Here is a 14,305-nt window from a genome sequence, read left to right as displayed (position 1 = left end):
TAAAATGTCCTTTTTTGTTGATATTTTCATCCTCTTTTGGACATGTATTTTATTGCATATATTAAAGAAAGAGAGAGCTTCTACAGCAATCAATATGGCTCCTGCCATTTATTTCTCTGACTTAGCAACCTCATCATTAAGTCATATTTGAGCCTGATCCCGCATTTCTTTGTGCCCAATATTTCTGTGACTTCAGTGAAGCTTTGAATGTGCAAGGTCTGAAGAATTGGCCCTTTAGTTTAGTAGAAGAGAAAGGAGAAGTCTGGCACATTTGCACATGAGGAAAGTTTGATCACATCAAAATTACAGTGATTGGTTTTTTTCGTTTGTTTGACATCAGTCCTGGATTTACACTCTGACTGAGAGCCCAGTGTTTTTCTTAAATTTTTGTGGACACTTGTTCATTAGGAAATAGACTGACTGAGATTACAACTAGTCAGCCATCAGATGACAGCTTCTACTCCTAAATTTGAAAGTGAGAATATCCCATGACCTTTAAACTATCCAGACCACTACTTTTAAAAGGGTACTCTAGTGAGAAAGTGTACACCAGATTATTTGGTATATATCTATCTAGATATAGACATATAGATGTATAATTGTCTATTGCTATGAACATTTAAAAGAAAATAGCCCAATCTTATGGAAGACTTTGGTAAAATAAAATAATAAAAATGTTTTGTCCTTTTGTGTACCATCTGCTAGCCTAAAGTATAAATAATAAACCATATTCCTCAGAGCAGTATTGATACTAGCCTCATTAATGTTTCTGGTGAACAAACAAAGAAGGCCATTGTAATATCAAATTCCTATAGAAAAACAGAGGAAATCAGTGTGTGCTAAATGGAAAGATGAGCAAAACTGAAAGATACAATAATTTTATTTTTTGTTTGTTAAGTAGTATTCTAAGCAATGGGAGTACTGTAAGATTTAATAAAGATTGTTAACCTTTCTATATAGTTATTAAGCCATCCTACAGAATTTAACTGAAAATTACATTCCTGCTAGAAATGTCTTAAGAATGGTTAGACAATCTAAGGAGGACATAATTTTACCATTAAATTATGTCGTTTTTTACAATAATTTCTATAGAATCCTATCCTATCTTTGTTAAATTCTACAAGATCTTTCAGAAGGGCTTGAACAGTGTTCTCTCAACAATCTGGTTGACACAGCCACCCAGAACTTTTTAAAGCTATTTTTAAATGAATAACATTGTCTTGAGATGTTTAGAATCCAAGAAGAGCAGCAATATGTTAGTATGTGAGAATTTTGGAAGCTGAACTGATTTATTTTCATTATGTGAGTAAAGATGAACAGCACACGATAAAAAATGACATTTTTGTAAAACTCTTTCATGTTTATTAGTGTTTGTTATTTGATTATCCAAAATAAATTAAATAAGTTTCTTTTTTAAAACAAATAGTGTGTATAATTTTTAATTAGATAGTATCCTTTAAAAATACTAATTTCTTATATACACATATATATTATACAGCTATGTTTTCTCATCTTTTAGGTATTGAACCTGTTTCTGGCCTTGCTACTGAGTTCATTTAGTTCAGATAACCTTGCTGCTACAGATGATGATAATGAAATGAACAATCTCCAGATTGCCGTTGCAAGGATTCAGAAGGGAATAGATTATGTGAAAAAAAAATTACGGGAATTCGTCCAAAAAGCCTTTGTTAGAAAGCAAAAAGCATTAGAGGAAATCAAAGCATTTGAAGATCTAAACAACAAGAAAGACAGCTGCATTTGCAACCATACTGTCGTTGAAATAAGCAAAGATCTTAATTGTCTTAGAGATGGGAATGGAACTACCAGTGGTGTAGGAACAGGCAGCAGTGTGGAAAAATATGTAGTTGATGAAAATGATTATATGTCTTTCATAAACAATCCGGGCCTCACTGTGACAGTACCTATGGCTATTGGAGAATCAGATTTTGAAAATGTAAACACAGAAGAGTTTAGCAGTGAGTCGGATATAGAAGAAAGCAAAGAGGTAGGACTTTTTATATATGAAAAATAAGTAATTATGCACTTATTTATTCATTATTTATTTTCAGTACTGTTTTAATAAATCTCTTCCTGTATTGTATAAAAATACTATACATTTAGAGTAATGGGTATGATAATTTGGCACTGATCTACCTAATGGTGCATCAGGAGTCCTTAGATGCTGCATTTTTACTGTCAGTCTGGAAAATAGTCTACATATTAGCTTACTTATTACAGCAGTTGTGTGATTTATAAATATGGCATTTCTTTCAGGTTTTATTATGTGAAGTTATAGGACTTGATGCAAATTTCATAAGACATCATTTCGGTAGTAATTATAACAATGATCAGAGTTTGTGAAATCTGAATATTGTTGAAGGCCCTTGAGTATTATAATTGAGAACTCAAGGATATCTCTCTGCACAAACCTGATCTAATTTTTTATGTATGAAAAATAAAAAAATATACGTGGGCAATTTCCAAAGATGAATACTAAGACATCATAGTATAAATAGACCAATGAGCGATGTTTAGACCCGCTGAAAAATGTTGTAAATAATCTTACTGGTGAGTTTGAGCTCAGAGAATATAGCCAGCTGATAGGGAGTATTCCATATCCCTTCTGAAGTGTCATTTATACCAGTACCTTAAAACTGTGCAGGAGTACAGACTAACCATTATACTGTATATAGCTGTAACAGTAGCTTACATGGAAAAATGATACTATTATTACTGTAACTAAGTGTTGGTTATTGTGCAAAAAGTAGACAAAGGATTTTTTTTAACCAAACCAAAAAACCCAATAAACCAACAGCTTCATCAAAATAGACATGGCTGACACCTTGGAGATTAATGGGTATAGATAATATTCTCAGACAAAAACAGCAAGGAGTCCAGTGGCACCTTAAAGACTAACCGATTTATTTGGGCATAAACTTTCATGGGTAAAAAAACCACTTCTTCCATGCATCTGAAGAAGTGGGTTTTTTACCCACGAAAGCTTTTGTCCAAATAAATCTGTTAGTCTTTAAGGTGCCACCGGACTCCTCATTGTTTTTGTGGCTACAGACTAACACGGCTACCCCTCTGATACTTGATTCTCAGACAAAGAAAACTTTGTACAGTGGAGTTATGGCTCAGAGTACATATTATAAGTTAAAGGTAAGTAAATTCAAAACAAAATTTCAAGGACATAATTATTTTTAAAAATATTAGAAATCCAGAAATTTGAGCTTTAAGATGTCTACAGTCTATTACTGTAAACATCCTCAATTTAGAATAGACCTGGTTCTTGTATGGCTTGTGGGTGGAGTGCAGAAAGTATACATATGTGTGATGCTTCACCATTACAGTACGTTTTGTTTTTTCTATCTAGGAGCCACACGTTCATGACTGCACATAGGAGGGTAGTCTGTTATATTTTTTTGTTTTAATGATTCACATATAATAGATGACACCTGGAACCGTGCTGAACTCTGAGGAATAATGCTCTATTATGTGCCACCTTGGCCTCTCAAACTAGTCTCTTTTCTGTGGTATTCAGTCTCTTCCTATGGTTCAGACTCACCGCAGCCAGAGAACCAACTGTACTTTATGGCATACTTGGTTGGCACTTTTGAATAAGAACCTAAGTAGGCTTTAGGCACAAGCCCCTATCATTAACTTCCTTCAGGAGCTGAAGGACCTCTCAGCAGGATGAACTGTCAAAAATTATCTCAGAAACAGTCTGAGATTCAAAAACGTCAAATAAAATAAAATGTGCTAAAAAACTGAGAGAAGAATCAATCTAAATGGTAACAAACACATACTTAGATCTAAGGCTTCCATACACTCACCTAGGCATGCCTAATCATTTCAGTTTAAAGAAAATGTTATGCTCACAGCATTAGCAAGCTGTGTCAATTAGTTTCTCAAGCCCTTTTTCTTTCCACTCTGCCATGCCAAAGTTCTAGTCACTGGTTCTGTGACCTTGAGTCTTTCAGAGGAACTTCCTTCTTTCTCTCCCTAGAACCTCACTCCTCCTTTCCTTCTTTTTCTCCCTAGAACCTCATTCCTCCTTTCCTTCATTCTCCTTATATCCTGGAGAGTCTTTGAAGTCCAGGTGCATTAGAATTCTAGCCTTGAAGTAATCTTTTTCATTAGCATATTGATGATAAGTTTGATCAAGTCCAGCATCTGTGTCACTAACTTGGCCTCCAGCATTATGTCCATTCGTGTTCCAATTTTATTCCATATTGTGTGTTACCTTCTTTTCCAACTTCTGTCTCTGAGATACATTATTTCTAGTGCTCCTTTGGACTTGCATATACACACTCAGAATTTCTCCCCTGCTGATGCTTGTCCATAAATATATAGCTTCCTCTGTATTCCAGGCTAAATTACAATCCTTCCGTTGCCTGCAGAGAATCTCTGCATGCCCTTGCTTATATGTTAAATGATAGACCAGTTTCTCTCAGTCAGTCATACAGTTCCCATATTTTCAAAGAATGCCAAATATTTCAACATCCAATATCAGATATGATTTACGGAAAGATATATTCCATTATTCACAATATGCTATCTGTCTAATCAGGAATGTGAAGTGTATGTCTTTATTTATGAATTACACATAGTTTTAAAGAAGGCCCGTCAGCACACCCATCTGAAGGTTAAGAATAAGCCATTGTGGTTTTTGTAGTCAACAATTATATAAACATTTTTGGTATGGATGGACAAGGTTGCCTGAGAGTTCTTTTTTCCCCTCATTTAATATTGTTTGGGTGACATTGTCTGTATTTTTTCAAACTTTCAAATGTTTGGATTACTTTCAAGTTGAACCTTACTTCTAAATTTCCTGCTTTTCTAATGGTTGCGTTTGATAAATACAATGATATGTGCTTTTCTCCAATCTAGCAAAGTTATTTTTCTGATAAATTCCTTAGAATTTTTTAAAAAATGTTTATGATATGCATTAGGAACTAGGGAGGCTCATAAGTTCTGTAGGGCACTTGGAGTCAGGGAATGGGATAGAGTAAAGCTGCCTAGAAGTTCTGTATGGATTTTGACTTCACAGTTGACTTCTACACATCGACTACTCCATACTCTCCAGGCTCTGTTTGCTTCTTCAGGCTCCAAACCTTCTTTCCATCTCTCTATCCAAGCGCTTTCTTCCGCCAGCTATTCTATAGTCCCCAAGACCTTAGTATATCTTCCTATAGGTTCCTGATGCAGGCTTTAGATGAATCATTAAGTCTTCAGGGAGGAAAACCTGGCACTGCAAGCAAGAGTCAATACAAGGAATCTAAGAGAGAAATGGTCAGATGACTTTGGCTGGATGGAAACTTGCTGGTGAAGGCTGCAAAATTCATCAGCACAAATACGTGGAGCTTAAGAGATCTGCAAGCACTCTTCACTGGGGTCAGGATGGCCCTGGAAATTTGATTTCCATAGGGCTGTAGTGATCACTAGTAGCAAAAGAAATTGGAGTCCAGCTGCTTGTGCTGGTCTCTGCTTGTGGACTATTACTGGCAGTGGTTAGCTACCTAACATTCCAACATGCACATTTACAGTGTTGTCAAGGTTCCTCCCCCACTCTGAACTCTAGGGTACAGATGTGGGGACCTGCATGAAAACCTCCTAAGCTTACTTTTACCAGCTTAGGTTAAAACTTCCCCAAGGTACAAATTAATTTTATCCTTTGCCCTTGGAATATCCAGTGCCACCACCAAACTCTAACTGGGTTTACTGGGAAACGTAGTTTGGACACGTCTTTCCCCCCCAAAATCCTCCCAACCCTTGCACCCCACTTCCTGGGAAAGGTTTGGTAAAAATCCTCACCAATTTGCATAGGTGACCACAGACCCAAACCCTTGGATCTGAGAACAGTGAAAAAGCATTCAGTTTTCTTACAAGAAGACTTTTAGTAGAAATAGAAGTAAGTAGAAGTAAAGGAATCACCTCTGTAAAATCAGGATGGTAGATACCTTACAGGGTAATTAGATTCAAAACATAGAGAATCCCTCTAGGCAAAACCTTAAGTTACAAAAAAGACACACAGACAGGAATAGTCATTCTATTCAGCACAGTTCTTTTCTCAGCCATTTAAAGAAATCATAATCTAACACATACTTAGCTAGATTACTTACTAAAAGTTCTAAGACTCCATTCCTGTTTCTATCTAAAGCAGCATACCGACAGTCACAGACCCTTTGTTCCTCTCCCTCCTCCCAGCTTTTGAAAGTATCTTGTCTCCTCATTGGTCATTTTGGTCAGGTGCCAGCGAGGTTACCTTTAGCTTCTTAACCCTTTACAGGTGAGAGGATTTTTCCTCTGGCCAGGAGGGATTTTAAAGGGGTTTACCCTTCCCTTTATATTTATGACAAGTGTGTATCAATGGATGTTGGGTAGTTAAGGAATGGGACCATGGTAGTTAGGAATTCCATGTTTATTTTTATCTCAAGCCCCATTACTTTCCATTCCTCCCTACTGCATTAGCTCTGGGTCTCACTGTGGGAGAAGATGCCCCTATCTGTACCTCTTTTGTATGTGTAGAAATGCTGTCATCTGCCCTTTGCTGATAGTATGTGAGAAACAATTCTGAGGCTTGATGAACAAGTTGTGAAAATTCTGTTGCCACCAGCCTAACCCATGCATATTGATGATTCTGCGACTCCCTGTCTTCTGTATACAGGAGGCTGAAGATTATACATACCTCCTGTCCCAGTGTTTAAAAATTAGACATACAATATCATCCACTCCACTTTCTCTCTCAAGGGATTCTGTTAAAACATAACTCCTTGTTGGGAGAAGGTCTGGTACCTTAGAACCAGGGATAAGGGATGAGACAGCATTTCCCTTCCCCCAAACATCGCACAGGGTTCTTAGAGTACTCTTAGCACATCAGAATGCCCTCAAAAGACACCCCCTTCAACAGGACTTCATTTTACCAGGAAGGAGTTGTGGGAAGCTATGTTGGCTCAGGTACTAAAGTATTAATTTTTTTTGGTGGCATAGCCATACTTAAGGGGAGAGCACTAACATTTATTTGACTGTCTGTCTCCATTGACAAGACATGAGAGAAGTGGGGTGGAGGGAGCTGAGGCAGATGCCAGGAGCAATTAATTGAGTTGGAAATTACAGCTGCTGGTAGTTGAGAGAATGGACTTCAATTTTCCTGTTTTTACACTCTGATAAATCAGAGTGCAAAAACCCTCTAGCAATCCGTTTTCTTTTTGAAGGCTGTCTCCACAGGAAATGGGCTGGAGACTTATTTTAAGAAGAAAGAGAAAGACAGAAAGGTGTGACTAATTTGGCAGTGAATAAATAACTTCCCAAATGTGCCTTTTCCTGTCTTAAAATGGTTATGTGCTCTAGAGATCTCACCAAAATCATTCAAATAAATCTCATTAGAAATTTCTAGGACAATTTGTGTTTTAGAGCAAATGTGGCAAAATCATTTGACATTCTTTAAAAAAATACCTTTTATTTCTGAGTCCCATATTCCAAAAGCAACTTATCCAAATCATCTCAAATTTGGTTTAAAAAAGTTTCCCTGCCCTACATTTGCCACATTTTAAATGGAAATGACATTTTTAGGATATTAGGGGAAGAGGTATTAGAATGGAAACTAAATTACAATCTTAACTTTGGAGAAGCAACTGTCTCTTCATAATACAGTTTATTGATGGCGTATCAGAGTACTCAGGGCTATGCTACATGTAGTCTAAATGTTCAGTACGATCAACAATGGACTTTGGAAAAATGAAGTTGTTTATTCTGTATTGTTCCTGTATTTTACAACTGTTTCACTTCTGTCATGATATTGCACTCATAGACGTTCCAGAGACATGTCCCATTTGACTTCAAAACAGTATCTAAGTTCCTCCAAGTCATACCACATCTCTTTTTAGAAGTCTGCTAGCTCTTTATCAGTTGTACCTTCAAAAGAGGCCTTTTATGTGGTTAACTCTTCATGGGTTAAGTTAAACATTGTGCATAGGAGGAGATGATACTAGCTTGGCTGGTACATGACTGTCTCCCACAGGCTCTTCACGTCTTCCCAAGAAAAGTCTTGGCAGCTGACATATTGGAGATATATTTGTACTTTTAAATGAATATGATCATTATTTACTCTGAAACATTTAGACAGCTATATGTTTCTCTTTTACATGTACTTGGAAATATAGCAGTTCTTTTGTCACTACCCATCTGTATCTCTGACAGACTCCCTGGTAGCATCTACTTAGTGCACCTGTCATACCTTTCCCATGTGGACCCTAAAATACCCATATATATATTTATACATGCACACTGGGCAGCTGCACACACATTTTTGCCTGTGAATTTCAGGTCTTAATTTAAAAAAAAAACTGCCTGGTTTGAAATGTTCATTTACAACAATGAAAGTAGCAAAATTTTTACAGTGCCTTGAGACATCACAAATCACTTTCTAGTAACACTGGGGAATGCGCTCCCCCCAATCCCTATTTGAACATAGAAGACCCTGAACATAGGTGGAACTATTGGAGTGCTACTTTGTGGAGTATGGGGCTGGATGCAGGGAGCCATTTTTGGGAGCATAGCTTCACCTGCCCAGGGCAAAGGTGGTTTTGGGGAGCAGGGTGTAATATGTCATTACATGGATCTACCAGCCAAATCTTTTTCTCCCAACCATGCCACAGGATGCAGCATCCAGGAAGATTACAACAGCCTTGAATATGCAGTAGAAGTTGCTTAGTGGTTCTGGTGCTATGCTGATATGTGGTATGCCTTTTCAGCCAGCTCCTGGGCAGCACCTTGTGATAACACCAAGACTATTTATTTGGGCTTAATGTGGGGAATATGATTTAGCTCAAGGAAATTAAAAGTTAATCCATGGTGTAGAGTTAAAAGAAAAGGAGTACTTGTGGCACCTTAGAGACTAACCAATTTATTTGAGCATAAGCTTTCGTGAGCTACAGCTCACTTCATCGGATGCATACTGTGGAAAGTATAGAAGATCCTTTTATACACACAAAACATGAAAAAATGGGTGTTTACCACTACAAAAGGTTTTCTCTCCCCCCACCCCACTCTCCTGCTGGTAATAGCTTATCTAAAGTGATCACTCTCCTTACAATGTGTATGATAATCAACTTGGGCCATTTCCAGCACAAATTCAGGTTTTCTCTCCCCCTCCCCCCCCCCCACAAACCCACTCTCCTGTTGGTAATAGCTTATCTAAAGTGACCACTCTCCTATTCAAGCCTAAGTTAATTGTATCCAATTTGCAAATGAATTCCAATTCAACAGTCTCTCGCTGGAGTCTGGATTTGAAGTTTTTTTGTTATAATATCACAACTTTCATGTCTGTAATCACGTGACCAGAGAGATTGAAGTGTTCTCCGACTGGTTTATGAATGTTATAATTCTTGACATCTGATTTGTGTCCATTTATTCTTTTACGTAGAGACTGTCCAGTTTGACCAATGTACGTGGCAGAGGGGCATTGCTTGCACATGATGGCATATATCACATTAGTGGATGTGCAGGTGAACGATTTGCAAATTGGATACAATTAACTTAGGCTTGAATAGAGACTGGGAGTGGCTAAGTCATTATGCAAGGTAACCTATTTCCCCTTGTTTTTCCCTACACCCCGCCCCTTCCTCAGACGCTCTTGTTAAACCCTGGATTTGTGCTGGAAATGGCCCACCTTGATTACCATACACATTGTAAGGAGAGTGATCACTTTAGATAAGCTATTACCAGCAGGAGAGTGGGGTGGGGGGAGGTATTTTTTCATGCTTTGTGTGTATAAAAAGATCTTCTACACTTTCCACAGTATGCTCACGAAAGCTTATGCTCAAATAAATTGGTTAGTCTCTAAGGTGCCACAAGTACTCCTTTTCTTTTTGCGAATACAGACGAACACGGCTGTTACTCTGAAACCTGTCATGGTGTAGAGTTAATAATTGAGCTGAACTGAGTGAAAATGAATATGCCTTCAGTTTATACTTAAAGTGGAAGAAGGCAGGATTTTTTTTAATTGACCAGGCTTATGCTTGCAGAAAAGTAGGTGCACAACAGCAAACAGATAGAACAATGGAAGTAATCCATTTCAGAATTGAAAATGCAGAGAAATTCAGATGACGTTTGCTGATGGGCCAGAAAAAGTATCTAATTTTAAAAGGTAATTGGTGTCTTTTAGAAGAGGTTCAATTTAGCTTATAGACTTTAATCCTAATATAAAATATGGCTGATCAATACAATGTATGGAGTGGGTTAACCTTCGCACACATCAGAATCCTAGCTATTGTATTCTGTACCAGTTAACAAATATTGAGTGGATTAAAATGCCAGCAAGAAGACCATTACAGTAAACAATCTGGGAGATCAGAAGTCAGAGTTAGTATTGGTGCATCAAAGAAGAAGAACTGAATTCTAGATATTTTTTCAGTTAGTGGAAAGCTGACTTTGCAACTGCAGATTCATGACGATCTGAAGAAAAGGCCTGAATCAATCAGAATTCCAAGATTCCTGACCACAAGTGATGCTTATTTTGAAGATTCTTCTTATTAGCAACCCTCAATTGCCAGCAAAAAGTTGCCATTATCTGGCAGTTGCCAATAAGTGGAAGTCAAGTTTGCAAGGGTGCAGCCAGGGAAGGAAGTGCTGGGACATGTCTTCCCTGGCTTCAGCCCTGTAAACCAGCCTGTGCACAGGGCAGCAGCGGGCAGGGGAGCAGCAGCCCAGACGCCAGGGCTTTCTACAGGAAGTGGAGGTACTGGGGGCTCACGGAGCTGCACAGTACCTCTCCCTGTGGTCTCTGGGGATTAGGGATCAGCATGTTCCATGGGCTTCCTTCCTTCAGTGCAGCGCCTCATCAGGGCAAAGCCTGGAGAGTGCAGAGAGAGAGAGACAGTGCGGCTCCCGCTTCCAGGTGGCACAGTCCTTCCCTGCTACTGTCCTTCCCACAGCCCCTTACCTCTTGTGAGGTCCCTGTGCAGAGACAGGTTTGCGGGGCTGCAGCCCCAGAAGGAAAACACTGGAATGTGCTAAGCACCTGCTGCAGGTGGTGATTCATATATATATATGCAGTGAATTCTGCTTAAGAATTCACTGCATATATATATATATGAATCATCATAAAATTGGAGGAATAAGTCTCAAGTTAATATCTGAAATCAGCAATAAATAGTTCAGGTTAGCAACATTAAAATGATTCTTTAACATCTATGCCCCCAATCCTCAGAACAAGGACTGAAATCCTGGCCTCTCATTGACTTTGGTGGGGCCAGGATTTCACCCAAGATCAGTGTATAGTAGAAAGAGAGAAGGTGTTGCCCCTTCCTACAGTTGTGAGTGACCATGAAGTTTCAGTATATCATCATATATCATCACCCATAATGACCTGATCAGTGTGTTCACAGCTTTGCAAACCAATAGCCTGAATTCCCCTTCCCTGCCACCTGGCCAATTCAAAGGGCCAGTTCCTTCCCAAATGGCACTACACCAGGGGCGGGCAAACTTTTTGGCCTGAGGGCCACATCGGGTTTCCGAAATTGTATGGAGGGCCAGTTAGGGAAGGCTGTGCCATCCCAAACAGTCAGGCGTGGCCCAGGCCCCCCGCCCCATCCGACCCCCCCCCCTGCATCTTCCCCCTGATGCCCCCCCCGGGACTCCTGCCCCATCCAACCCCCCCATCCCCCAGGCCTCCTGCCCCATCCCCTGACCGCCCCAGGACCCCCCGCCCCTGACTGTCCCCCACTGCCCCATCCAGCCCCTCCTCTCATTCCTGACTATCCCCTTGGGACCTCTGCCCCATCTAACCACCTCTTCTCCCTGTCCCCTGACTGCCCCTGGAACTCCTGCCCCTGACTGCCTCCCGCCGCCCCATCCAACCCCCCTCTCCTTCCTGACTGCCCCCCCGGAACCCCTGCCCCAATTCAACCGCCCTGTTCCCCGCCCCCTGACCACCACCCCGAACTCCCCTGCCCTCTATCCAACCCTCCCTGCTCCCTGCCCCCTTACCCCGCTGCCTGGAGCACTGGTGGCTGGCAGTGCTACAGCCGCGCCGCCCAAAGCACCAGGACAGGCTAGCTGCGCTGCCCGGCTGGAGCCAGCCACGGCACCATGCATCACAGAGCACCAGGTCAGGCCACAATGCTCTGGGTGGGGGGCTGTGAGCTCCTGCCGGGCAGCGCAGTGAGCTGAGGCTGTGGGGGATGGGGAACAGCAGGGCTAGCCTCCCGGGCCAGGAGCTCAGGGGCTGGGCAGGAGGGTCCCGCGGGCTGGTTGTGGCCCGTGGGCCGTAGTTTGCCCACCTCTGCACTACACCATCCAAAGTATCAGCTTCTTTAGAGTGCTTGATAGGTTGGATCTGTAATGTGTCAGCCCACTGTCTCAAATGCCACTGATGGGCCAGGTCCAACCATCCAGCTGGCCCATTCCTTCCCAAATGGATCAAGAAACTTTAGAAATATACATAAAATAATAATGTTAAAATATTTTTTTACATAATACAGTACCTCACAGTATCTAATTTGGATAGAAATTCAAGGAGAATTCACCGTTTTGTGACGTATTTCTACATGTAAATTCTATCATTGTTAAAAGAATGGAAGCAGGAACTATACAACAGAAAACCTCAAAGTATTTTGCTTATTGTATGCATTCAGTTTAGAACGATAAAATATGGTCAATTAAATGAAGAGTAAACAATTTAAACATAAAAATTCGAAGAATATTCTGCCAAGAGTTAAAATAATGTTTAAGATTTATCTTTAAAGCTATCATATACTTTCAAAATCTGTGCTAGCCATATTGTTATGTAGTTAGCTCATTTTTGTTTCTTGATTGTGAGCCACAATTTTGCAGAACAGTTATTAGCTGCAGCTCCTATATTTTATATTAATCTGATGATACTAGATATAAACTTACAGTAGATCCCTAGGAATGTTTGTTGAACTCTGTTGTCAGCCAATATGTATGCTCCTTTTTGCCAACTGATAAAATATTTAGTAAATATATTTTGACTGTTTTGAAGCCGTGTTTACATTAGAGTTTCCAAAGAGAAGAAAAGTAGAGGTACTGTAATCTTGAACTTCACTGCCTACCGTTCTTACTTCTCACAGGGGTAAAACCAAGCTGGAGCAATCAAGAATGCAGCTCTGGTGCTTTTTAACCAGGTAGAGCAACGTATCACCACTTTTACACAGGTTACCTAAGCAAGTTATACATATATAGTCACTTTTCTAATGGATATTGACTGGCCTGCATGCTACTCAGCTATGTTCCTTCCCCATCCATTGCAAGATAGTAGAAACGTGCACAGCTGCTCTCTGCTGAGTCATGTGACTCACATCACAGCATGGTCAGGCAAGACTGGCAATCCCAACATACGTTTGACTCTGCTAATGACTCTTCTAGATATTTTTTATAAAGTACTTTAACAGTAACTGCATGTTCTACAGGTTTTGGTAATATGGATCAAAACATTAAAGGAATGTTTAACTTTAAAAAGAACAAAGAAAAAAGGGAGCATGCACAGTTTTTAAAAATATAAAAACAACCCTTTTTGATTCAGCCCTTATAAATATATTGTTTTAGTAAACGAAGTTCTAGGTGATTTATGTAATGCTTATTGTCACATTCCTTAATGAAAATAATTGGAACATTTCAAAATCGACTTATTCACAAAAATATTTACATTTATTTATATTTTGAAATGCTTAATGCAAACTTGCTAAGTACTAAGAGTGATATTCTGTATTCATTTGGGCACCCACATATCTTGAATTTTCATAAACTGCATATGAACAGGACATATAATTTATGCCAAAAGTAATACTCAGCAGAAGCAAATAGAAAAACAAAAAGCACTTCACAGGAGAAGAGAGAACAGAACTGCCAGAAATAAGCCTTTACAAACATTCTCTTCCAAAAACCAAAGAAACTAAAAATCATTTGCATAATAAAATTCTTCTGTCAAATACAATTATTTTGGAATGCACATGTTATGATACCTGAGTCTGTGTTTCAAATCTGGGACTCACATTACTCAGTATAAATCAGAGTAACTTAAGCAATGAACATTTCTTTTTAAAAAGTTTCACTGTTACATTTATCCACTGTGTTTTTTTAAATAAAAGGCAAATGTGCTCTCCATTGCAGCATAACTGACAGAACTCTCACTGACTGATAATAGCAAATACGACACAAAAATTGATAAAAGTTTTATAAATGTTTATAACATTTATAAAAGTGATGCATCTGTTTCTGCTCTAATGCCAATGTAAATCTGGAACAACTCTAATGACTTTAACAGGATTGCTGTGGATTTACA

At 39.3% G+C, this 14,305-nt stretch overlaps 1 protein-coding gene across 4 annotated transcripts in view; it reads left to right on the top strand.

Moving 5' to 3' along the window:
- LOC141995926 (sodium channel protein type 2 subunit alpha-like) overlaps nucleotides 1-14,305 on the top strand; it is a 111,509-nt gene that overhangs the window by 64,317 nt on the left and 32,887 nt on the right. For all 4 annotated transcript variants that reach the window (XM_074967457.1, XM_074967460.1, XM_074967458.1 and 1 more), the window contains exon 17: nucleotides 1,520-2,005. In XM_074967457.1, the coding sequence (XP_074823558.1) occupies nucleotides 1,520-2,005 (486 nt within the window). The remainder of the gene's footprint in view (nucleotides 1-1,519; nucleotides 2,006-14,305) is intronic.

This window comes from Natator depressus, chromosome 11 (assembly GCF_965152275.1).
Source record: "Natator depressus isolate rNatDep1 chromosome 11, rNatDep2.hap1, whole genome shotgun sequence".
Taxonomy (NCBI): domain Eukaryota; kingdom Metazoa; phylum Chordata; order Testudines; family Cheloniidae; genus Natator; species Natator depressus.
Note: the sequence above shows the minus strand (reverse complement) of the source record. Positions and strands in the feature narration are given on the sequence as shown.